At 41.8% G+C, this 26,003-nt stretch overlaps 1 protein-coding gene across 9 annotated transcripts in view; it reads right to left on the bottom strand.

Annotated features, from left to right (window-relative positions):
• The window catches only part of DAB1 (DAB adaptor protein 1), a 1,337,206-nt gene that overhangs the window by 307,572 nt on the left and 1,003,631 nt on the right, over positions 1 to 26,003 (bottom strand). For 6 of the 9 annotated variants that reach the window (XM_061411800.1, XM_061411797.1, XM_061411794.1 and 3 more), the window contains one exon: positions 22 to 224. In XM_061411800.1, coding sequence (XP_061267784.1) covers positions 22 to 88 — 67 coding nt within the window. In that variant the 5' untranslated portion in view covers positions 89 to 224. Of the gene's footprint in view, positions 1 to 21; positions 225 to 19,480; positions 19,572 to 26,003 lie in introns of those variants that run through there. The other 3 variants (XM_061411796.1, XM_061411802.1, XM_061411803.1) reach the window with 1 other exon arrangement.

The raw sequence follows: 26,003 nt of genomic DNA, 5'->3' as shown, positions 1-26,003 counted from the left end.
AAGGAACAGATTGAGCCCTACCTTTCTTTCTGGAGTCTTTCTTGGCGCTGGTTTTCACAGCTACTTGAAGTTCTGTCTCAGTTGACATCCTACTAAATCCTTAGTCCACTTCACACAGATCCCGGGCCTTGGCCAGGCTCATTGAGGACTCCTCTTCAAGAAAATGACTCCTCCTTTCAGAAACGACACCCCGAATTGTACATTTCATTCACTCCTTCCGAGCGCTGCAAATCAAGAGAAGAGAACACTCAGAATAACCACCGTGGTGAAGTCAGAAATTAGAAGGGCAAAAAGGAATTGTCAAACATACAAAAACAGGAAAACCTTGGTCTCCATGTATAAACTGCCCACATGGTTTCATTAAGCCACTGACAGGGCTCACACGCTCTCAAGGAAAGAGCTTGAGAGGCCTTATTTGCAAAACTCAAATAGAAAACACATAACAGAGCTTTAAAACACCGGACTTTCAAGAAAAGCAAAACTCAATGCTTTATTTTCCATGTTTCTTATTGTCAAACACGGAAAACCACCCAGAAAATGCAGGACAGGCGTTATTTCCTGAGCAGCTCCGTGGAGGCATTTCCAACAATAAGGCACCCATCCATCAGGCGAGCTTGACCAGAGCCTTGGCAGCTGAAGCAGATCATAGGGAAGTGACCTGTGGTCTGTCCCTCACGAGCAGGCATCAGAAGGGACATGCAGTTGACATACAATTGGGCTTCAAGGGTAAGGTGACAAATGGGGCTGAGAAACTTTCCAGCAAGCCAATTTTTATGTCAGCTTTCCCCCCCCAGCTATATGAGCAGACAAGCATTTAATGTGGGGAGGAAGAGAAAAGGAAAAGAAGCAGGCAGACACACATTTCATCCCTCTTTCTGTAATAAACATGCATTGCACACTACTAGATACTATTAAGCTCAGACACTGTGCTGGGAAGAGATAATAATGATAATAATACCACTTCAATTATGGCCAGTATTTACTATACATTTACTATATACTGTGCCCTCAGCTCCCGCTGCACATACATTATCTCATTTGATTTCATTTAAATTGAATGAATGTATTCCCGGTGTCAAGTCAACAATCTTTCCCAGTGACTCTCTATCTCTGATAGTTACATGTGAGAGTTCAGTTGAAAATACACATTCAGGAGTTATTCATTTTTGAGAATATTAAGATAAAGCTACTGGAAATGGATCTTCAAACTGTGCAGCCAATTCTTAGCTCCTGCAAAATAGATCTAGAACTGTTTACTCTGAAAAGGGTGACCCAGAATGCCAGTTTCAGCTCAATAAGAATAATAACCCAAGCCCCTTAATCATGCCAATTAAAGATGTCTTAACTAGAAAATGTTTAACATAAAAGGCACACAAAAATTTAATAAGGCTTAAATATGGAGAAATTCACACCTTTATCCAAAGATATTTTATTTCCTTGTTGTTAACAAACTATTTTTAACAAGGACAGTAGCCCTGAATGAATGTACTTACAGTATAGGACTTAAGACTGCAAATAAAGAAAATGGAATATTACTTTCCTAGAATGGGGTACATGGAAAACTACGTTGAAAATGAGCACTTTTCCCACCACTTCTGTGCCGTCTATCTGTATCATACCACTAAAGCTCTCATCTCCTTCCTAACCTCTTGCCCCCAAAAGACAACATTCCATAAGAGATGACAGAGTCACAAAATTTTGTCCTATAATGGAATACATAATTTTATTAATGATACTAGTCACTTCATTTTAACAGATATCTACTAAGAACATAAGAAGGGCCAGGTGCAAGTGCTGGCTCATTCATGTCAACAGATGGTTATACTGTACAACCATGCAACCCAAGAGTAGAGAGTCAAGGCCTGATCTCTTGTGCTCAAAGAAGCTCAGTCTAGCAGAGGTGTTAGTCGTGTAAGATACTGAAATACACATGATCAGAACAAAAACAGATTGGGGCACAAAGAAGCAAGTTTTTTTTGCTTTGTTTGAAACAGTCAATAAAGCTTCACAGACAAGAAGCTCTGCGCTGTGTGATCTTGAAGAATGATGCTTTCGTCAGGTGGAAGGCAAGGGAAAGGACCAATGGGTCCTAATGCATATATAATCAGTGAATAAATGGTTGTCTCAGGCAGAAGCATCAGCATGTCCAGGGAGGCTTTACGTTAACAACCAAATAACAAAAGGAAGCAGAAGTCTAGTAGGGAGGTGATATACTTTCCTAACTTCCCAATTTTCAATTGTGCTGTTACTTTTCTGTGGAAGTTTTCAAGTCTACCTTGACATTCTCAAGGTCCAGTTCAAAGAGGTATCTTAGGCAGAAAGATTTTCTGATCTCTCTGTTAAATGGAACTGTAACAGGGAAGAACAAATCTGACTCCATGTTGGATCTGTTTCTTTTACTTTAACCTTTGTACTCTATTGTTTTTGCTATAAGATAAGAATGTTGTCTATAGCCTGAAATATACAGGATAGCCCATTCACAAGGCTCTGACCTTTAAAGGTGTAACATTTTTCCATTCATATAGAGATAAAAAGTTGCAAGGCAGAAAGAAACATTTGTCTTGTTGAAGGTTTAGAGGAACATTGTGACCTGACCTACATGGACAGCTGCAAGAACAAAGGATTAAAACACCCAGAGGTGTGCAACAACCAACCATATACCCTCACCTTTTAGTATAAAAGCAGCCTGAATTCTAACTCAGGTAAGATGGTTCTTTGAGAAACTAGTCCACTATCTTTTTTCTCTGCTGGCTTTCTAAATAAAGTCACTATTCCTTGCCTGGACAACTTATCTCTTGACTTATTGGGGCCTGTTGTGCAGCAGCAGTATGAGCTTTCACTGGAAACAGTGTATCTCCTTACTTATGATCTGATTCTTGGCCATCTTCATAGCCTGAGCCACTTAGGAGCAATGTGATATTAAGGAAATTACTGAACCCCTCTTTGCCTAGTTTCTCTACCTTTATAATGGAGTAACAGTATCAACTTTATTAGAGTGGCTAAGGAAATTGTGATCACACATGGAACATGCTTGGAAGAGTGTCTGACACATCTCCTGGCAGGTACTCAATAAATACTAAGCACGAATAGTTTGCTGTGTTATGAACACAGGAATACAAGGTCACAACACAGACTCAGGGTCATATTGCTATCCTCTTTTTACAGAGGAGGAAACCATGGCAGGTTAAGTTTGCTTTCTAAAGACAAATTGTAGGAAATGGTAGGAGCTAAGATATTTCCATCATGCTGGGCTTGCACACAGTAGGTACCTGATCCATAAACATTGTCATGGACTGAAAAATCTGTGGGTTTTAAATAATTTCAAGCATTCTTAAAAGTCAGTGTATAAAACTGGATTAGATTTGCACCATTTTCTTCCCTTTGACTTTGTAAGCCATAATACAGCACCTCTGTCTATTCTGTGGGCATCTCCAGTGTCCAACTTGTTTAACAAAATGAGATTGTGTTCAAGTGTTATAAGCATTACTTGTGAATTCCTGAAGTACATCCCCATATCAACAAAGAAAGGAAACTAGCATCATCTTGAATAAAAATGTGCTTGAGAAAGCTTCAGTAAGAAGAGAACATTCTATGGCCAGGGCCCTGGCATTCCCTTTAATTTTCCAAAAGCCAGAGGTTGAGCAAATGCTGTGAAGTAGCTCCAAATTATTTAGGAAATTCGTTTCTTTGTAATTAAGGAGATTAAAGTCCTCTAGGCCCAGAAAACCACGTGACAACTCAAATCATTTTTCCCCAGTAAAAGCTGTGAAACCCTATCAGTTAAATTCAGGCTCGCCTAGAATTTTGAAATGCTTCAATAATGTTTCTTTGCTCCACACACTGCAGTAATTTAATATTCCTGAAGTGTGTCAGGTTTTTTATAATGAGCTCTTCAAATCTAAATGTGAATTATGTAACATTCCACTACAGACATTCTGTCTACTGAACTGCTTCTAAATGTAAAATCCCATGTTCAGTGATGGGGAGTAGGGAGGGGCGGGGTGCAAAAATACCAAACCACAAAGCAGAGAAAACAGATAGGCCTTTTTTAATAAAACAAAGTACAAAGGTTTGAGCAGCTACAACAGAACAAACACACACTAAAACACCTACTATAATACACATTTACGTTCACTCTCCTTCCCTCCCACCCTCATACAATCGAAAGGTGAAACAGCTAAGTTTATGAGGACCCACTATTTGCCAGGAGAAGGGAATGGCAACCCACTCCAGTATTCTTGCCTGGAGAATCCCATGGACAGAGGAGCCTGGCAGGCTGCAGTCCATGGGGTCGCAAAGAGTCGGACGCAACTGAGCGACTAACACTACTATTACTACTACTACTGTTCTCCAGGTTGTCTTCTATGAACTTCTCATATATTATCTTATCCGATCCTTCAGTCACTCACTTGACAAATGAGAAAAGGGAGGCACAAGTTTAGTAGCTTGTTCACAGTCACGTGGCTAGTAGGTTGCAGAGCACAAGGCAGGGTGATGCAAGCCAATCTTCTCCCCAGTTTCACTCAAAACCCCCTTGAGGTCCATCAGCTGGAGAATGAATTAACAAAAGTCTATCCATACAACGGAATACTATCCAAGCCATAAAACAAAATGAAGAACTGATTCAGGCTGCAAGGTGAATGAACTTGGCAAACAACACGCCAAGTGAAAAAAGTTAAGATGAAAGGTCACTTATTGTGAAAATGGAAAATGATTCCATTTTCCTCCAGACTATCCAAAACAAATAATCCGAAGGGAGATAGAAAGCAGAGCAGGGGCTGCCAGGTGCTGGGGGAAGCAGGGAACGGGGACTGACACCTTCATGGCTACAGGGTCTCCTATGGTGGAGATGAGGTGTTTAGGAACTAGATAGCAGTAACGGTTAAACAGCACTATGAGTAAAGCAAGTGACACTGAATTATAGACATTAAAATGGTGAATTTCATATTATGTGAATTTCATCTCAATTTTAAAAAGGAAAAACAGAAAGTCAAAAACAACTCTCCCAGCCAGGTGCGCCGCATCCTTATTTAAGCACTGTGTGAGATGTTAAAACACTGAAAATTCCAGTCTAAAGGGACATCCAGTTTTAAAAACCAGATGAAGAGGTAGACTTCCAAGAAGCAGGACTTCAAGTGGCAGCAATTTGATGGATTAAAAATTGTACTACTACCTGACGCTTCATGATTTGGCATATCTTAATCACTTTCATATAAAGTATAAAGCACTGAAAACAGGCTATTTATCAATAAGGCACAAAGGTTTGCAACAGTACAGATAAGGAGTCTCAGTTTCCACATCAATATAATGGGAAGACCAACACCAAGAGTGCAAGATTTGGAAAATCAATGAGATTTGGGCACTTATAAAGCCTAGCTCAATATACAGTATGCCAGTCTTTATGTAAGAAAGGAGGATACGTAAATCTGCTTATCTTTACAAAAAGAAACAGGACAAACAAACCAGAAAACAATGAAGCTGTTTCTCTATATGGGAAGATCCTAGATGTTACAATGACAGGATGACCAGGTAGAAAGACATGGCAGAGGGTCATACTTATCAGAGTAGATTTTTCCTTAATTTCTACATGTGGAAGCATATTAATGCTTCACATCTCAGATAAAAAAATAAAATTAACAGCAATGGAAAGTGGGGGAAGGGCTAAAACTGGAAGTGAACTGAAACAAATTCAATTGTATTTCAAAGGAGCATCATAAACAGTCACTGAAGGGGTGGGAGAGAAATCATTAATATGAATAACTTACAAACACAGAATTTAACTGTTTACAACCTATCATGAGCAGGACCAGGGCAGGGAGCACCGCAAACAAACCTTGAACTCCTTTTAGTAGGCTTTTTTTGGTAGTGTTAAGGGAAAAGAAATTATGAAACTATTCTAAATGTATTATGCTGCTGCTGCTAAGTCGCTTCAGTCGTGTCCGACTCTGTGCGACCCCATGGACTGCAGCCCACCAGGCTTCTCCGTCCATGGGATTCTCCAGGCAAGAACACTGGAGTGGGTTGCCATTTCCTTCTCCAATGCATGAAAGTGGAAAGTGAAAGTGAAGTTGCTCAGTCATGTCTGATTCTTAGCGACCCCATGGACTGCAGCCTACCAGGCTCCTCCATCCATGGGATTTTCCAGGCAACAGTACTGGAGTGGGGTGCCATTGCCTTCTCCCAAATGTATTATAGGATTGGGCAAAGAAGTAAATTCTTTAATGTTCCTGGGAGCCAAGACTCTCACTGTTCAAGAATAACCATTAAAATATGGAAAGGGAGAAGCCAGGAAAGAGCCCTGTGGGGATAGTTTGGAAACTGGAGATTTCAGGGTTTAAACTCATGGTTTGTAAAATAAACATGCATCTCCATGTAGGTGTGTGTTCACGTGTTTATATGCATATATTTCCTAGCCCTGTCCACTGAACAGGTCTAGAAGCAAAGATTCCCCAGTGACAAGGTGATATCTTAATACCCAGATTTTAGTTTCTACTACAACTCTTAGTCAAAAGACCGAGAGTTTCTAGAAGTGGGCTCTTCCAGAGCTGTGACGGGCAGTTACAAGATGAACCCAACATATCCTATTGTCCCAGAAAGTCAATAAATGCTAAATCCAGGAAGCCATCCATAGGTCTTAAAGTGTGTTCCCATTTGTTGTCTGTAGTTGCAAGCAGAAAATCTGTGATCATATAATGGAGACACTGAACAACACCTCCATCAGGTTATCAAAATTAACATTAACAGAGATGAGCAGATGGATATCAGGTAATATCCTGAGAAGACCACATCACTATGATGCAGTATCCTGGCCAGGAATCTAATAATAACATGCATACAAAAATGTGGAGAAAAGTCTATTCTTCAAAAATGGCAAACCAAAGACAAAATTAGGCTGTGGAAATATTTTAGATTAAAACAACCTAAACAGGTACAACAACTAAATGAAATATTAGATCCTCTTTTTGGAGAGAAAATAAATGCTACAAAGGAAATCAGAGAGCCACTCGACAAATTTTAATATGGATGGCAAATTAGGTAAAAATATTCTATCAATGTTAAATTTATTTTAATTGATGTTTCCTATGGCTATATAGGGCTTCCCTGGTGGCTCAAAGGTTAAAGCGTCTGCCTGCAATGCGGGAGACCTGGGTTCAATCCCTGGGTCAAGAAGATCCCCTGGAGAAGGAAATGGCAACCCACTCCAGTATTCTTGCCTGGAGAATCCCATAGATGGAGGAGCCTGGTGGGCTACAGTCCACGGGGTCGCAAAGAGTCGGACACGACCGAGCAATTTCACTTTCATGGCTATGTAAGAGAATATACCTATTCTTAGAGAATGCATGCATGTGTATTCAGTTGCTTCAGTCATGTCCAACCCTTTGCAACCCCATGGACTGTAGCTTGCCAGGCTCCTCTCTAGATGGGAATCTCCAGACAAGCATACTAGAGTGGGTTGTCATGCCCTCATTCAGGGGATCTTCCTGACCTGGAGATCAAGCTCGCATCTGCCTGCATCACCTGCATTGCAGGTAGATGCTTTACCCACTGAACCACCTGGGAAGCCCATTCTTAGAGAACACATACCAAATATTTAGGTATAAAGGGCTAAGCTACATGCACCATCCAAATGATTCAGGAAAAACAAATCTCGGACATGTATACAGCATATGTGTATGTATATCTATGGATATACACAGAGAGAATACACAAATACTAAAGCAAATGAGATAAAACTATTAGCAGGTGAATCTAAGTAAAGGGTGTAGGGTATTCTTTGTATGTTCTTACACTTTTTTCTGTAATTCTGAAATTATCTTCAAATTAAAAAAAAAAAAAAGCCTAGCTCAGACCATAACACACCCAAGTATGTAACAAAGCCAATTCTGGCAACACCTTTCTTTTTTAAAAAAAATCTCAGACCCAATTCCGGCTCCCTGGATGGACTGCTTTCTAATTCCCAAGGCTAGTTGAGTTTAAAATTAGTTTATGGCTGTCAGTTCTTATTATAGATTTCAACTTCATCCTGTATCTGCCTGGAATGCTTGACTTGACACAAGTCTCTTGACCAAGGTTGTTTCAAGCAGGTCTCTCTCTTCCTGAGCCCTGGACCTCCCCTCCAGACTTGCCTCCATGCCAGGAATTGCCCTTTAAGACTTTTTAATCAATTAACCCCAGAAATCACCACAAGCTCCTTTTGAGACAGGCCTGGAAACAGGGACCCTTTTCTTCAGTGCTGCAATGCGTGCAACTGAACATACCTCTCCTGGAACAAAAAAACACAAAGAAACTGTATGGAACTGCATGCATGTGCAGTTGGGGCACATTCTGAACCCCAAAGATACAAGGAGAACAAAAACCCAATTGCTACTTTTGAGGAGCTTGGAGCAAAAAGCAGCATCCTGTGCATGCCCTCTGCATGCAACACCACCTAAGAGGTGGGCAAAACACCTAAGCCATCTACCCAGCCTGACCCCTGGACACACCGCTATCCTCACTCCATATAAGGAAAAAGCTTGCCCCTCTCTGGGAGCCAGCCAGCAAGGGAACCTATTGTTTGTTCTCATTCGCCCCTGCTGCAGCAGGTGCCCCAATAAAGGATTTCTTGTCTGGCCTCTGATCAATTTCTATTGATTAAAGAGGCCAAGAACCCTGGTTGGTAGCGCTAATTATGTAGCCAGAGTCAGCCTTTGTTGGGACCATCTCCCTCTCCATCCCTGGGACTATGACTTTAAACTATCAACCCTTTTTCTGTTTTTTTTTTTTTAATGTGTCAAGGGCTAACTTATCTGATATATTCCATTTGGAAACTGCCCAAAATTTGCTCCTTCTCTATAATCCTTCTTTTCAGGGTCAAGAGAACAGGAAAGAGCAAGGTTTTGTGGAGCCCAATGGCAGTGCTTATTATTTAATTCTGCCAGGGATATCAGAAATGCAAAGGCTATAAAACTGTAGTAGGATATCTGAAGGTAGTACATCTCTCTACTGATAAAATAGCACCATCCTCACAGCCATCATTTGCTTAGACCAAACCCATCCAGAAAGATACCTACACTGACAGAACATATCCTGGGATTAAAATTCTGAAGGCCACAAAGTTGATAAATTAACAACCTCACAGCAGACCTGTTTTGCCACAACTGTACATGTCAGAAAAGGATGGGAAAATCACAGAAGTAGGAGACCTCTCTTGGCCTGAGACATCATGTTAATTGTGTTGCTTGTTGGTTATGTTCACCTGACATTATGAAAAAAAATAAAAAGAAGTCAGGGAGCTTATATAAAGTTTCATATACACTCATTCTCCAGAAAAGGATAAAATTAATGAATGAAGAAAACTGGAGTGAAGGGGAACAAAGAATTGGAAATGAAGGCAGAGGTAGAAAAAAGACTAGGACACAAAAACAATCTTCAGATTGCAGAAAATAAGCTCTAAGTTTATTGACGTCCTAGAGGACAAAGCAAAAAAGGAAATGTGATCAGTTACAGGTTCCACAAAGGCCATGCTCAAATAACCTGAAGCCAGAAACAAAATGAAAAGGGTCTATAGGCTTTCATAAAATCAACAGTGTATGGTCCCATGGACATGAACATCAGTACTGTCTCTCTCTTAAAAAAAAAAAAAAAATCCAACAGGGAATTTTCAGTGTTCCTTAACTTATGTGAAGAGTATAATACTAACGCATAATGTGCTCAGTCATGTCCGACTCTTTGTGACCCCATGGACTGTAGCTCGCCAGGCTTCTCTTTCCATGGAGAATCTCCAGGCAAGAATACTGGAGTGGGTTGCCATGACCTCCTCCAAGGGATCTTCCCAACCCAGGGATAAAACCCAGGTCTCCCGCATTGCAGGTAGATTCTTTACTGTCTGAGCCCACCATGGAAGCCCAAGAATACTGGAGTGGGTAGCTTATCCCTTTCTCCAGGGGATCTTCCTGACCCAGAATTAAACTGGGATCTCCTGCCTTGCAGGCAGATTCTTTACCAGCTGAGCTACCATAGAAGCCCCTAAAGCGTAATAGCGGTAGTAGTTTTAAATACAGTCAAAACAATCTGACTCAAGTTGTTTTAAACTCTCTCTGAACAAAGCATGCTTTCTTTTAACTTGAAAAATAAACCACTGGGATCTTGCTATACAGTTATCTGGTAGTCTGACATTTCTAGGGCAGATCTAGAATGAAAAAATCTAAATGGTCCATCAGTTTATTCATCTGTAAAATGGGATAATGCTGGCTATAATTCATGGGATTAAATGAACAGGAATAAATGAAAGTTACGTGAAAGTACTTTGGGGAAAATAAAATGCTCCACTCCAGAAGACAGGTACTGCTATTACTCAGGTATCTGACATCCTTTAGTAAGGAGACGACAGGAGGAACAGAAGGTGTTTCTTTAATCAAACTCAAAGCTCACAAAAGTCAGAACCAGATTTCAGCAATATTGAAGGAATTTATGTGACAGCAACACGGCATACTTAGGAACATTTCATTTAACTAATGGATCACACAGTTTCATTGAGTCTTTACTGCACCATGAAAATTCATTACATAAACTAATAGAGGATCAGAAAAAAAGTGTATAAGCTTAAAATAATTCCATTAGTGTTTTCAATACTTGGGGCCTGACTTCTAACCAACCTTCTAAAATCTTTACCTATGATTTTACAAAAATGTATCAGTAAGCGGCAGAACCTAAAGCAATAGCTGAGGGCTGGGTTGGACTCCTGCCTTACTCTCCCACTGACTGTTTATGTACCTTTAGGCACTTTAGCTATCAAACTAGTCTGAGCCTCAATTTATTCATCTGTACAATGGGCAATCCAGGGACCCCACAGTCTTCAAACTAGGGAGTAGGCAGCCCAGACAGGATTGAAAAAAAAAAAAGTCCACTGAAGTGAAGACCTCAATCTCTGTAATAGCTACTTACAATTATTTTAATATGAAAAGTAGATAGTTTATTCCTTTAACATGAAGATTCACAGTAGCATATGTATATAAATTTTTGTATCTAAAAATTCATGTGCTGCTGCCAGGTGCAAATTTCAAATTGATTCATTAGTGGGAGAAAGAAGAAGTGATTAAAGAAACATCTACTAGCAGATGACAGGCTTCCCTGGTAGCTCAGTTGGTAAAAAATCCGCCTGCAATACAGGAGACCCTGGTTTGATCCCTGGGTTGGGAAGATCCCCTGGAGAAGGGAAAGGCTACCCATTCCAGTATTCTGGCATGGAGAATTCCATGAACTATATGTATAGTCCATGGTGTTGAAAATAGTCAGACACAACTGAGCAACTTTCACTTCACCAGCAGGTGACAGAGGGATACCACAATGATTGAAGAGGGGAGTGGCTGATACAGCTCAATTCTTTCAAGATGATGCTAACCTAGGAATTGCCCTGGGGCTGGAGACCAACGATGGTGGGGACAAGGGGACCAACTGGGAGACTGCTTGCATCAGTGGAGCTACTGAGTTTAAAAGCTATGCTCTTAAATTTTTCTTTCCAAAGATACTCTAGATAAATGAATTCTCAGGAAGAAATAGTAAAAGAGCAAATATCTCTAATTCCTTCAGCACATAGCCAGCAAGTTACTGGTTCTGTAAACCAAATCAATTCTATGTACGTTTCTAAGCACCTACTCTGTACACAGAAGACTACATGGGCAAGTTACAGAGAGAGATGAATCAAAGCCTGGTGACTGCTACACCCTCCCAGGGATAGGGACTGGCCTCAGGTGGTCTTCATACCTGTTCCCCAACACCAGTCCTAAAACTCCACCTCCATCACCACCTAGCTTCTTAGCCAATGCCTGTCCTCATTTTGACCACACAAACCACATGACATTGCGGGGCACAACGTCTGTTTGCTCTTGGAGACTGAATGCCCTCTACTATTATCCCCGTTTCCTCCATGATGTGACTGAGTAACTTGAACTATGGCCATTCCCCGGGGCCTTATAGAAAGAAAAGACAAGTATTTAATGAGGCCCTCCCAGTGAAGTGGATTTTAAATAAGCAAGCATTGCATTTGGCAGCTTCACCTACTGATGTAGCTAAAATATATACCGCTGTTATTGACTCTCCTTTGCTCAAGCTGCGTTTCATTATCTTCAAAGTTGACAGTGGGGAAGAGAACCACACAGACTAACATCTGCCAGTAGTAAGCTGGGTGAGAAAGACAGATGTCCCCAAGCTGTGCAGTACCCAGGGTGGTCCTGGGCATGGGCTCATCCCTAGATGGTCTACATCCCAGTGCCTGTTCTGACCACAGGGGGCACCTTCCCACTAGCTGCACTCAAGGGAGATCTCAGCACAGAGATGCCACCCTCTCATTAACCAGAGAGCCAAGGAATGGGCATGTTCCCTCTAACCACTGACACCCCATTTTAATTTTTCTCTCGCTTCTCAAACATCAATTTTTTCTACCTTCCTTTGGAAAAAAACTAAAGAACCCATCATTTTCCTTTGCTTCACTAACGACTTGCTAGTCCAATCTCAATTACTGTAAAATGGAATACATGGATAGCTCAAATTTTCTCTACAAAAGGATTCGCTCTTGATGGGAAGCAACCCAATTTCCACAATTATCTCGCTCACAAAACGTATCCACAACAATGATAACCGTGGGGTTGTGTTTTGCTCAAGCCATAAATGAGGATGGATGCTCTGACAAAGGAGCGTGTGTTGCCCGTTGTTTCCTGATGTGTGAATGTCTTTATGTGAACCTTCTCACGGGATCTTAAAAAACTTCCATCACATTCAGCAAATACCGAGCAAACTGCAAACACGGATTCTTTACCAACTGAGCTATCAGGGAAGCCTGCCATCTGCTAGTAGATATCTCCTGTCCACACAATACCCTCTTCACTGTCACACCCAGCAAATGCCTTCAACTGTCAGCTGAAGCTCCCCTCCGTGGGGAAGGCTTCCTTACCACGTTCACCCTTCCCCTGGAGCACTGGCCTCTAGTGATGAGTAAAGCAATGCAGGGCAGAGGCTCCCAAGCTTTGTTGCACGTTGAAATCATCTGAGGAGATGGAAAGACTATTTACGTTTGGCTTCCCAGGAGGCTCAATGATAAAGAATCTGCCTGCCAATGCAGGAGACCCAGGTTCCACCCCTGGATTGGGAAGATCCCCTGGAGGAGGAAATGGCAACCCAGTCTAGTACTGGGGCCCGGGAAATCCCATAGAAGAGCCTGGCTGGCTAGAGTCCATGGGGTTGCAAAGAGTCAGACACAATTTAGCAACTGAGCACACACACCCATTTCAAGGTTCTCATTTAACTGCTCTGAGGTTCCACCTGGGCATTGGGATGCTTAAAAATCTCCCCAAGTAATCTGAATATGCAGCAACATAGTAGGGAAATGCAGGCACAATGGTAAAGAGAATTCACAAGTTTCCAGGCCTTTGTGATCCACTCCCTGGTCCCACATGACTGGGTCTGTTATTAGATTCCCCTGACTCTGAACACTGCAAAATACTATGGCTCTGAGATTATTCACCAGATATGGTTAGTGTATTAAATGACATAATTTATTTAAGATGCTTAACACACAGTGGTAAGTGCTGGGGTTAGGTAGGAAAATACCCTACCTCGCAAAGATGTCCATGCTCTAGTCACTGTTATATGATTTTAGATAATTTAGATAATGGGAGTCTGGACTTCTGAACTGATGAGGTCATACAGAGGCCTTGCCTGTATTCTGCATTTGGACTGGATGTGAATTTGCGGGGGCCAGAAAGTGGACCAGAAGAGTCAGAATAATGGCCCCTCCTGGAGATGTCCACTCCCTAATCTAAGTCCCAGCTTAGCAACCATTAGGCATAAGGTTTAAACTTTTCAGCTTCACAGAGTCCATTCTTCATTGTTCAGTCACTAAATAGTGCCTGACTTTCTGTATAAACTGTAGCACGCCAGGTTTCTCTGTCTTTCACTATTTCCGGGAGTTTGCTCAGATTCATGTCCATTGATTTGGTGATGCTATCTAACCATCTCATCCTCTGCCATCCCCTTTTGCCTTCAGTCTTTCCCAGCATCAGGGTCTTTTACAATGAGTCAGTTCTTCGCATCAGGTGGCCAAAGTGTTGGAGCTTCAGGTTCAGCATCAGTCCTTCCAATGAATATTCAGGACTGATCTCCTATAGGACTGACCAGTTTGATCTCCTCCCAGTCCAAGGGACTCTCAAGAGTCTTCTCCAGCACCACAATTTGAAAGCATCAATTCTTCAGCACTCAGCCTTCTTTACGGTCAAACTCTCACATCCATACATGACTACTGGAAAAACCATAGCTTTGCTAAGTCTATTTCTTATCCAAGGACAATTCACTGGATGATCAGAGTCACAGTTTGGCCTCGCAGGAAGAGTTAGATCCAGATTGGACATATGAAAAGATGGGTATATTCTCTCTCCCAAGAATCTGAACTCGTTAATACAGATTCTGTCCACAAGTAACAAGGCCAGAAGTGAAAAGATACACATAAAGAGGCTCTGAGGCAGCAAGGGGGGACTGAGCAGAAGTTATGAGTAAGCAGAAGTGGAGAAGCCACCAGGCGGAGAAATATATGTACAACTAGGGGAGAGACAGAGATCACTTTCCGTAGAAGTAGAAACAGGGTACCCAATGGCAGGGACAGAACAGTATCCTGTGCAATTGGAATGAGTTGACCTAGTCCCGGAGAGATATCCAGGATCCTTCCTGCTATGAAATCACACCCCAATGGCTGGGATGCTAGGCTGTGTGACAACTCTAAGATTATAGAGGAACTCCTTCTGCATAGATTACTCTTGCAGAAATTCCTGCTGTGCATGGCCTTACAATGTCACATTCCTTCCTGTGATGGGGCTGTAACAAACAGCCTAAGACTCACACCCTGCTGTTCTTACCTGTACCTCTCATTTGAACCCTTAATTACATCACTCTTCATATCTTGCAGCTGACAACGTTGGAAATTCATGAACATCACCATTTCACAGACTGGCCTTGGCTTTCAAATTATGGCTCCACTAAAGTCCCAGTTCTGTGACCTTTGGCAACTCCACTGAAGTTTGTACTTTACCCCTAATGGCTGCTAAGCAGAATAAATAAGATGACATATGCAAATTGTACAGGAGAGAGTCATTCCATATTGTTCTCTTTCCCTTCCCTCTAGTTCATTTGCATATCATTATTTGGAAGGAAAGGAGAGAAATTTCTGCTATTTATTTCCTATACCATATACCTATTAACTTTTCAATAGACACCTGTCAAAATGAATCAGGAAACAATTACCAAGAACCATCTCTGCTATGATGTGAAGTCTGATATGTTAACCAGACCTTCGGGCTCTTGACCAGCACATCTTCCCCAGACTTACAGTCCAGTCCATCCTTCTTGAAGGAAACACACGCTGAGGCCACACTACATCAGTCATAGATCCCAGAGCACAGCTTGGTTACCCAATGCTATACCTCCTCATCTAATCAAACTCAGCCCACTCTTTGAGGTCCCATCCTGAAACAGATGACATACTGAAGATAGTATTATTGCAAAGAGTTAGTACAAAGATTATGTGCCCAAGAGTGGGCTGAGTGGAAGGTTAACCTTCACAGATAGGCCAGGATCCCAGGGCTAGAATAGCAGAACCTGTTACTTCTCTTAGGCTTGAAGGGGTAAGAGAAGGGAAGGGTGACCAGAATGGGGAGCAAACTCAGTAGAAAACATTGCCATAAATGGAGTGGTGACATGCAGTCTAGGATACAGCAAGTCCAAGGCAACCCTATGATAAGAGAAAGCCTAAAAGCTGAGCAAAGCACACAGACTTCTTCATTCTCCTTCCTGTCCACCCTTCAGCCTCCTGCTAGAACTCAGCACTGGCTATTTCTAGAAGAGGCCAAGAGGCCAGGAAGCCCATGGATGCAGTCCACACAGAGGGAGGGAGGGAAGAGGGAGAGCAGAGTGCATCCTGAAAGAGCTGGCAGAAGACAGCTAGTTCAAGGTCCAAGGGCAGCTCCTCCTCCAGGAAAGCCAGACACAGCCTTCAGCATTCCTAAGGAACGTCAAGCCTATACGTCTCTTGTGACAGAGCATGAAACTGAAGGGAGAAACAAAGAAAGGAAAATATAATTACAGTTGTGATTACACTACTACATACCACATTCTGCGATAAGCAGGCTACATGCCTTGTCTCATTCATCTTTACAACATAGGAAGGCTTATTACCTTTGTTTTGAATAAGTAGAAACTGAGGCATCGAATTGATGAAACATCAAGCCCCAGGTGGATCCAGATCTAGAACCCAGATGCACCTATCTCCCAACATCACACTGTTTCCATAAATTCACCCTGTGTTGCATACATTGCCACTTTCTGATCTACCCTCAACTTGTCCCTTGACGAGCATGAAGGCCGCCTGAGGTGATGGACAGTCTTCCATTCCTTTTACATCTCAGTCTGCCCCTGTGCTAATGAGATGTTAGAAAGTCCCACCTATAGATGAACAAATAAAATCACAAAAAACTTTGAAATCCCCACAATCCTATTTTTCTTCAGTTTAAAAATAACCTGTTTTGCCAAACAGTCAGAAACTTCTTTTTCCTCTTTAAACGGACTTTTTTTTTTTACACACATCTCATATTGGGATTCACAACTCATCACTCCTGCAAGAAATACCCCCAGGCTCCTTGTCTATTCAGGAAAGCACTTGGTAAATTTGGAAAACAGTTTAGATGAATTTCTGCCTGCCAAGTACGAGGATTCTGGGTAGACTTCTCTTAAACAAAGTTTTAAAAGAAATATTTGCTAGTTTCCTTAAGCACACCCAACAATAGTTTCTTTATTTTAATGGGCTCTGGTTTAAGACTTTAATACTAATTTGAAAACACACATGCACACACACACAATATGATTAACAAATAACACAACCATGCAGCTCTGAATAGCTGACGCTACATGGTTACATGTGTGTAATGTTACCTGGTGAGTATTTCTATGCTATGCTTATGCTAAATCGCTTCAGTCATGTCCGACTCTGTATGACCCCATAGATGGCAGCCCACCAGGCTTCCCTGTTCCTGGGATTCTCCAGGCAAGAACATTGGAGTGGGGTGCCAATGCCTTCTCCGGGTGAGTATTTCTAAAAGCCCTCAAATGCTTTTCTGATATTTTATCATTGACTCCTTTAGCCCTCTCTGCAGGGAAGCAAGGGTGAGCTGGCCTGAGCTCCATGTGGAGGTTGAGGTCTGAAGCCCAAAGAGCTCCATTCCACACTCTCATCTTCATTTGGTACGAAGACAACACATCCTTGTCAGAACACAGCAACAAGGAGAGGAAAAGATCTCCAGCTTCTCTTTGGAGGGTGCCCTCTGGTCTCCCCTTCATCTCTGCACTCATTTGACATTTCCTTTCTAAAGACTGTCAACGTTTTGCCAACTACTTTCCTGTCCACACACTCATTTCCTCTATGTGACACGGCAGGAAGGTAACCTCTGCTGTCCCTATTTTGCTAGGTTCGGACAAGAAGAGATGGGTCAGTGGTTTTCCAGCTGGGTAGTGTTGAAAATAGGACTGGAATTCACGTCTTTTGGATTCCAAGATCTTTTTTTCATACCTTGACACCTAGCTCTGTCTTATGTTTCCCTGTAGATCATCTAGAGTTAAAATTAATACTATGGGGATGAGGGCGGGATGAGAGTAAGAGGTCAGGACCCCATGGCCAGGATGGCTGGTATGTTAGCTGGTCCCAACTCTCCTCTCTCACTCCCAGCTGCCAAGACCACACCTCCTTTATCTGCTGACTCCAGGCCACACCTCCTCCGGTCTGATGGAGCTCTGTACCTTTGCACAGCCACCTGGGCCAAGCCAGTAGGGTCACTGGCCCCAATAAAATGATGCCTTTTCCCTCCCTGAAGGGAACTTCAGCCTCTGGTCATTCAAATTTACAGTCTAAATTAGGAATATTCATCATTTCAAATGTACAGTCTAAATCAGGAATATTCATTATATTAGAAATAATATCCATGTTAACTCTATTCTTATAGAGATAGCAATACTAAATGACTTCCAAGAGCCAAACTGGTAAATGAATGACTCCAGATTTTTAATTAGGCTTATCTTTAAAAAATGAGTCAGTGTCCAGAAAATAGCAAAATTCTGTAAAGCAATTATCCTTCAATAAAATATAAATAAATTAATAAAAAAAAAAAACCTGAGTCAGTGTCAATCAGGTGCCTATCAATAGGAAGTTTCCAGAAAGCAGCCAGCAGGTCCTGCAAATTCGCATGGCATTTGTGATTTTGTAGGTATTACCTGCTAATATCCGTCCACAGAGGAAGGGATACATGATCAGACGAAGCATGAAAAGATCTCTTTCCCCAGGAATTCCAGGGAGAAACACCCACAAAAAATTCAGTGGTTAAAAATGGGGACATGAAATACTCCTTTGAAAATGAAAGCTATTTCTGAATCCTTTCCCCAAGCTCAAGTCAAGAACTTAAGATGGGAATTAAAAAAAAAAAATCAAAAGTGAATCATAACATATATATATTTTTTAATATATTTTTTTAATATTTTTAAAGTACCATTTAAAAACTGTCAATTTGATATGTAATGACTTTTCATCTCCTTTTCTCCAACCATTCTGTTGGCACAGTGCCATGAAATCACAATAAAGTAAGAAGTTGCTTCCAATAAATCAGGATTCTACAGCTAAAAAGTATGTTCACCTTTGTGTGTCCAAATAAAATTCTCTTAATGCCCTTGGAAAAAACACAAACTCTTTGTCTCTTTTTGATAGACTGAGAAGCTAGAGCTCCAAGAAAGAAGCTGACTTACCCAGCGGCCCAGTACTAGTAACCAGCTGTATCCAAGTTAAGACTGAAGTTGTTAGGCTTCCAGTGAGGAGCTCTAAAGCTAGAAAGGATCTTGGACGGCATTAAGACCATGGCCTAGAGACTTCATTTTTCAAATAATAACTGTATCTTAGGGAGATTGAATGGTTTGCCCAGAGTCACCCAAATAATAAGCTACATAAAACAACTAGCCAGGTCATCTGATTCCTAGTCCTTTTCTGACACCACCATGGTCCAACATATTCTCCATTTGTAACATAAGCCATAGAAAACACTTCTATTCAGTTTAATTTTATTAGACAATTTCTAACATATCATTTGCTTTTACAAAATTCCTGCCCCAAGAACAAGCTGTTTTTTTAAACATTTCAAAAAGCATAAAAGAAACCTTTAAAAAAAAAAAAAAAGAGTTAGACTTCAGCTCAGGATATAGATAGAAAGTGCCCCCTGCTCAGAACAGAATTTACAAAACCGGAGCTGCACAGGGTGACATTCTAGAAAGCATTTCCCTAGAACTTAAGCAGAGGACAGAAAGAGCTCCTACCAGGGGAAACACTTCAGCACGCTAGAAGTAAACAACACCCGAGAACCTGAGCAAATTAATTTCTAATAAAGAGTTCTACTCAGAGATTTTTTAAAATTAAATGTTACATTACCCATGTGATCAGACTGCAAAGAACAGCTCCTGAAGAGACAACTGCCCAGCCCAGAGCCACTCCACAAAGAAGGAAGGGCAAAGTTCACAGCTGGGAATCACAATTAGAAGTTTCAGTGATTGCCAGAGAGGGGTTTGGCAAGGTGTGATCACGTGGGGTGAAGCATACGTGTTCTGCCACGAACACCATCAGAACAAGGAAGTGCAAGCAGAGCACCCCCGATCCCAACTCCAAATATATTTCTTTATTCATTCAGTCAAAAGAGTTTAATTTACTGACTGCAGGCTGTTTGCCATGCATTGTTCAGTTGTGGGAATGTGGCTTATGTCCTAGTGAAAGAAGACAGACAAAAACAAATGAAAAAGTCAAGTGCAGGCAGACCTCAGAGATGTTGTGGGTTCCAGACTCTCTGCGATTAAGCAAACAGCGCAATAAAGCAAGTCACGCGAGTTTTTTGGTTTCCCAGTGCATATAAAAGTTAAGATTACCTTATACTGCAGTCGATTAAGTGTGCATTAGCATTAGGCCTAAAAAAACAATACACATGCCTTAATATAAAAACCCTTTATTACTTAAAAAATGCTAACCATCATCTAAGCCTTCAGTGAGTCATAATCTTTTTGCCAGTGGAGCATTTGAAATAACTGCAACAATTATCAAAATGTGACACAGAAATATGAAGTAACTAAATGCTGTAGGAAAAATGGTGAGGATAGACTTGCTCAACACAGGGTTTCCCCATACTTTCAATCTGTTACCACACTACTGACCGGAGATATATTAATACATCTTTCATCGTTGTTTAGTCGCTAAGTCGCATCCAATTCTTTTGTGACCCCATAGACTGTGGCCCTCCAGACTCTTTCTGTTCGTGGGATTTCTCAGGCAAGAATACTGGAGTGGGTTGCCATTTCCTCCTCCAAGGGATCTTCCTGACCCAGAGACTGAACCTATGACTCCTGCACCGGCGGGTGGATTCTTTACCACTGAGCCCCAGGGAAGCCGTTAGGTCTTTTGCTACCTGGATGTTATTGACTGAAGACATTTTTAGAGAGTGTTAGAGTTTTAGAGAGTGTTTTTAGAGGGTGATATAATTAACATTACCATGCAAAGTTGTTAGAGCTTAAAATTGATGAAGGGTTCATTATACAACTTACGATTGTCATCATCATTCACATTTTGCTCTGTTAGGTTTTTGTTCCAGCCTGGTGTATATTACAAATGCAACATTTTGAAAAATGACACATCACAAAATTTTGAGTGAAGGAGAATTTTTCGGTGAATTTTAAGCAGATATTTTCTGATAGTCCGAGCAACATATATATTAGTGTCTCAGGGGATGACGGTTCTTCAGAATATAGTTCTAATTCAGATGATATGAATATTAGACCAACAAAAAGACAAACAGCCTTAGAAACTGACTCTGATATGTAAAGGGAAAATGAAACTCATGGTGCTGGAGTATGCTCCTTTGCTTCTGCAGAAGAGTGGATTGAAGACAACATTACACAAAAATTAAAAGATTTTACAGGTGTGTCAGTTATAACCATTAAATGTGACAACCTGCAAAGTGCTAGTGAAATAACAGAATTAACTTTTGGCTAGCCAAAATAGAAATTGCTGGCCACAGGCATTAGTTTCTACAAAAATCTCCCAGTCAAAAAAAAGCTAAAAAACGGTATCTGTGAAGAGCAATAACACAAGGTACAGTTAAATAAGGTACTACTGTATGTATGCAATATGTCAGACAGCTGGGAAGTGCTGAGGAGGAAAATAAGAGTGGAGAGGGAAGAAGTGCTGGGAAGGGGAACATTTCCCAATGAGTAGTCAGGACAGGCCTCACTGAGTATGACTTAGAGAAGCTTTTAAGAAGGCAAAGGTGATACCAATGCAGACTTGGGGGATGAACATTTCAGACAGAATGGACAGCAAGCCCCAAAAGCTGATCATTTTGAAAGATAGTGAGGATGCTGTGCAACCAAGCAGGACCCTAGGAGGCCTTCTCAGAATAGGCCCCCACCCATGTCTTCTGTCTGCCTTTTGCCTGTAGGAAAACTTTAGTCAAGGAATAAATTTAATCAGAAAAGTGAAAAAAAAGAAAAGTGAAAAAATACAAAATGGTAGGAAAACAGTCAAGCAAGACAAAAGAATAATAATTTAGCCATGAAACAAAGTCAAAGACCTTTAGTTCCTCCGGAAGGACTACAGATAATATTCTGAGCCATGTCCTTTGAGATGCTTCACAGGTACTGAAACTCCCATCAGCTGGAAGAAGTTAACTAAGGTGCCCATAGCACACAGACCCCAGACTGGTTGGAACCAGAAGGTTAATGATGCTGACTCTCAGTTACCTCACCACCAGCCAGTCAGAAGAATGTCCCTAAATTGACCACATCCTCACCATCTCCTCCAGGGCGGGGACCCAGTTTTGAGGGCATTAGCCTGCTGTGGCCCCCTCTGCCTGGCAAAGCAATAAAGCTATTTCTCCCTGCTTCACCCAAAACTGTCTCCAAGATCTAATCAAGCACCAGTGTACAGAGGCTGCATTTCTGCTACAGCTGGTGTGGACCAGAGCGGAGAGGGAGGAAGAAGCAAACTGTGAGGCCAAGACAGAGGCCAGAGCCAGGCCCCAGGGCACACAGGATGGGCTCCTCACTCTTCACAGCTGACAGGCTACCAAAGAGCAACGCTCCCCACCAGGCTGGGTTTTTCAGCGCTGGCTTCACTATTCACTCACCATGCAACCCTGGGAAAGGAAAACCTTTAGGAATTAAGAACAATCATAAATTCATCTCATTTATCCCACTAATCCAGCTCCTACCACTGGAGTGAGATGATTTCAAAACACTGGACTCCCACGTGTCACCTCTCTTCCTCTGCAGAGCAGCTACGTGGGTTTAATATTTTCACCTCTATGTCAGATATGAAACTAAGACACAGAGAGTTCAGCTATTGCTCAGAAAAATACAGGTAGTGTCAGAACCAGGATCTGAACATGGGTCTTTGTGACGCTAAGGGTCACAGCTAGGATGAGCTTCATGTATGACAGGGCCAGAAAAATGATGTCTGGAATGACTTAATGACACGCAGTGTGGAAAGAGTCACATGGCCTCGCGGTGGTTGTGGTTGTCCTGGTGACTCAGTTTGTTACGAAGGATGAGAGCTGGGCGGTCCCACGTGGGAACCCCCATCCCATAGGTGGAAGACTAAACCTGTCTGGCTTCTGTTGGTGAGTCTGGCTTCCAGAAGCCTGATCACATTGGGAACCTGAGGCAGCTACCTATCTCTCTGAGGCTTAGGGAGCTAAACTTGAAAAGAGAGAGTGAGACATCAAATTCCCTGTAGCTCTCTTAGGATGATGGGGTTTAGTCCTCTCTAAAAGAAGACTTCCTGCCCCCAGTCCATCTGAAGGAGAGGAAAAAAAATCGGTCATGCAGATTAGCACGTGTTTATTGCACTGGACTTTGCTCCCAATATATCAAGATTCAGTTTAACTCACGGGAGAAATGAACATGCTCTGGTCGCTTTTCTCTCCGGAATGTTCCACACCTTTTCAAAAGAATCTGTATCCAGACAAAGGTCACCTGTGAACAACTGAACTTGAGCCGATTTAACATGCTATGACTGTTAGTGTATTGTCTTTCTGTACATAGCTTTCTTCTCAATGGACTGTGAAACAAAAGCAACATATAACATGAGGATAATGATGATGAAAATAGCAGCAGCCATGAGGTAAAGTCAATTTTAGACTCAGTTCCTGGTTCTGAGCTTTACTGGGTCCTAACCTCTCTAAGCCTAAATTCCTCATCTCTGAAATACAAACACTAAGGTTTATCTCACAATTCTACTACTATGGAGAAAAACAAGCATGTAAAAAATAAGTATGTGTGTAAAATTCTTCGGCCACTCTAATTCGCTAGTAACTGAGAGTTGTTATTCTGCATTAACATAAAGGTGAATAAGATTTACATGACAATTTTCCATCCATAATCTCAGATGATCCCCCAAACAAGTTCCAGCCCTTAATTTAGGGTCTTTCACTTAGTAGTAGCTCAAAAAGAGTTTAGAAATCATCCCATCCTTTCATTTTACAAACGGGGAAATTGAGGGAAATTGAGGTTCAAAGAGGGACCACATTATACCTTTACTAAAGCAACTGCCTTCTGTAACAATTCAGAGACTTCTTAATGATAAACTCAGTCAAAGGACAGCATGGCCTCAGAAGCTAAATGCTATGGGAAACATCACCAGGCCATGGACGAATGTACCCAGGATCAAATGCAGTCATTGTGAAATCCAGAATCACCCAAAGGCTTTAGTAAAACTCCATTTTACACAGGAGAGTAGAGGAAAGTGCCTTGTGCTTTGAATGTAAATTGGCCCCCACTGACATTGGACTCTTGCTCAGAGAAATGAAGGCCAAATTTTTCAAAGGTTCTAATTGGCAGAAAAGTAGCTGATGGGCAGTGGGCTGTGTGCAAACCTCAACACTATTGCTTTCCACCTGTTTTTCCACTTACTCATCATCCAAGGGCTCCAGGAGAAGAATTCCACACTCAGTCTAACTTCTGTGGGACTGAACTGTCTGCTTAAAACAGGGCAGAATCTGACTATCAACTCTCCTTGCTCTCATCAAGACCCCAGCTGGGCTAGTGCCTTTGTCCAGGAATCCTGGGAGGAAGCCCTCTGCATTAAGGTTCTATGCCTCCCTGTCTAGTTCTCTCAGACCAGACGGGGTGCTGAAATTAACAATACAGAGCCCTAGTTTTCAAGCATTGTTTCTGTGAAAGGATTCTTAGACTAAAAAAAAACGGCAGGTAAAAGCTTCCTTGGTGGCTCAGACAGTAAAGAATCTGCCTGCAGTGTAGGAGACCCGGGTTAGATCCCTGGGTCGGGAAGAACCCTGAGAAGGGAATGGCAATCCCCTCCAGTATCCTTGCCTGGAGCATACCATGGACAGAGGAGCCTGGAAGGCTGCAGTCTATGGGTCACAAAGAGTTGGACATGACTGATCAACTAACACAATACCAAAGCAATTGAGAATAGGGCCTCAGGATGGGAGGGAAAGAACGCAGGGTTGGGATTGTGTCTATCTGTGTGTCCCCATATGGCTCTAAAAAAGTTTCAATTTTCCTGCGCCCTCCTCTGGTCCCACAATGGTGACTTTCAGAGGCCCGATCTTCTTCATTAAAAATATATATATTAAAGTTCCATTCGCAACAGTGTTGGCCTAAAAACAAATGTAATCTTCAACCCTAAAAGTTCATTTCCTTCTTCTGATTTTAAAAAATTAAAACATTGATCCTGGGCTCCTAAAAGTGGGGCCTGAGGTACGGTGCTATTGCTCTAATTGGCTACATTGGCCATGATTTTCTTAACCGAAAAATGGAATTGATGGCACCTTCCTCCAAAACCTTTGTGAGCATTACTGGTTTAATCTATAATTCATCCAGCACCATGCCTGGGATCCAGCAGATGTTCAGTTCAGTTCAGTTGCTCAGTCATGTCCAACTCTTTGCGACCCTATGGACGGCAGGACTGCAGGCCTCCCTATCCATCACCAATTCCCAGAGTTCACTCAAACTCATGTCCATTGAGTCGGTGATGCCATCCAACCGTCTCATCCTCTGTCGTCCTCTTCTCCTCACATCTTTAATCTTTCCCAGCATGAGGGTCTTTACAAATGAGTCAACTCTTTGCATGAGGTAGCCAAAGTATTGGAGTTTCAGCTTCAACATGGGTCCTTCCAATGAACACCCAGGATTGATCTCCTTTAGGATGGACTGGTTGTATCTCCTTACAGGCCAAGAGGCTCTCAAAAGTCTTATCCAACACCACAGTTCAAAAGCATCAATTCTTCAGCGCTCACCTTTCTTTATAGTCCAACTCTCACATCCATACATGACTACTAAAAAAACCATACCTTGATTAGATGGACCTTTGTTGACAAAGTGATGTCTCTGCTTTTTAATATGCTATCTAGGTTGGTCAACTTTCCTTCCAAGAAGTAAGCGTCTTTTAATTTCATGGCTGCAGTCACCATCTGCAGTGATTTTGGAGCCCAGAAAAATAAAGTCTGACACTGTTTCCACTGTTTCCCCATCTATTTGCCATGAAGTGATGGGAACAGATGACATGATCTTCGTTTTCTGAATGTTGAGATTTAAGCCAACTTTTTCACTCTCCTCTTTTACTTTGATCAAGAGGCTCTTTAGTTCTTCTTCACTTTCTGCCATAAGGGTGGTGTCATCTGCATATCTGAGGTTATTGATATTTCTCCCGGCAATCTTGATTCCAGCTTGTGCTTCTTCCAGCCCAGCGTTTCTCATGATGTACACTGCATATAAGTTAAATAAGCAGGGTGACAATATGCAGCCTTGACATACTCCTTTTCCTATTTGGAACCAGTCTGTTGTTCCATGCCCAGTTCTCACTGTTGCTTCCTGACCTGCATACAGATTTCTCAAGAAACAGGTAAGGTAGTCTGGTATTTCCACCTATTGAAGCATTGTCCACAGTTTAT

Source organism: Bos javanicus, chromosome 3 (genome assembly GCF_032452875.1).
Source record: "Bos javanicus breed banteng chromosome 3, ARS-OSU_banteng_1.0, whole genome shotgun sequence".
Taxonomy (NCBI): Eukaryota; Metazoa; Chordata; class Mammalia; order Artiodactyla; family Bovidae; genus Bos; species Bos javanicus.
The sequence above is the reverse complement of the archived record's forward strand: the minus strand, read 5'-3'. Positions and strand labels throughout refer to the sequence as shown.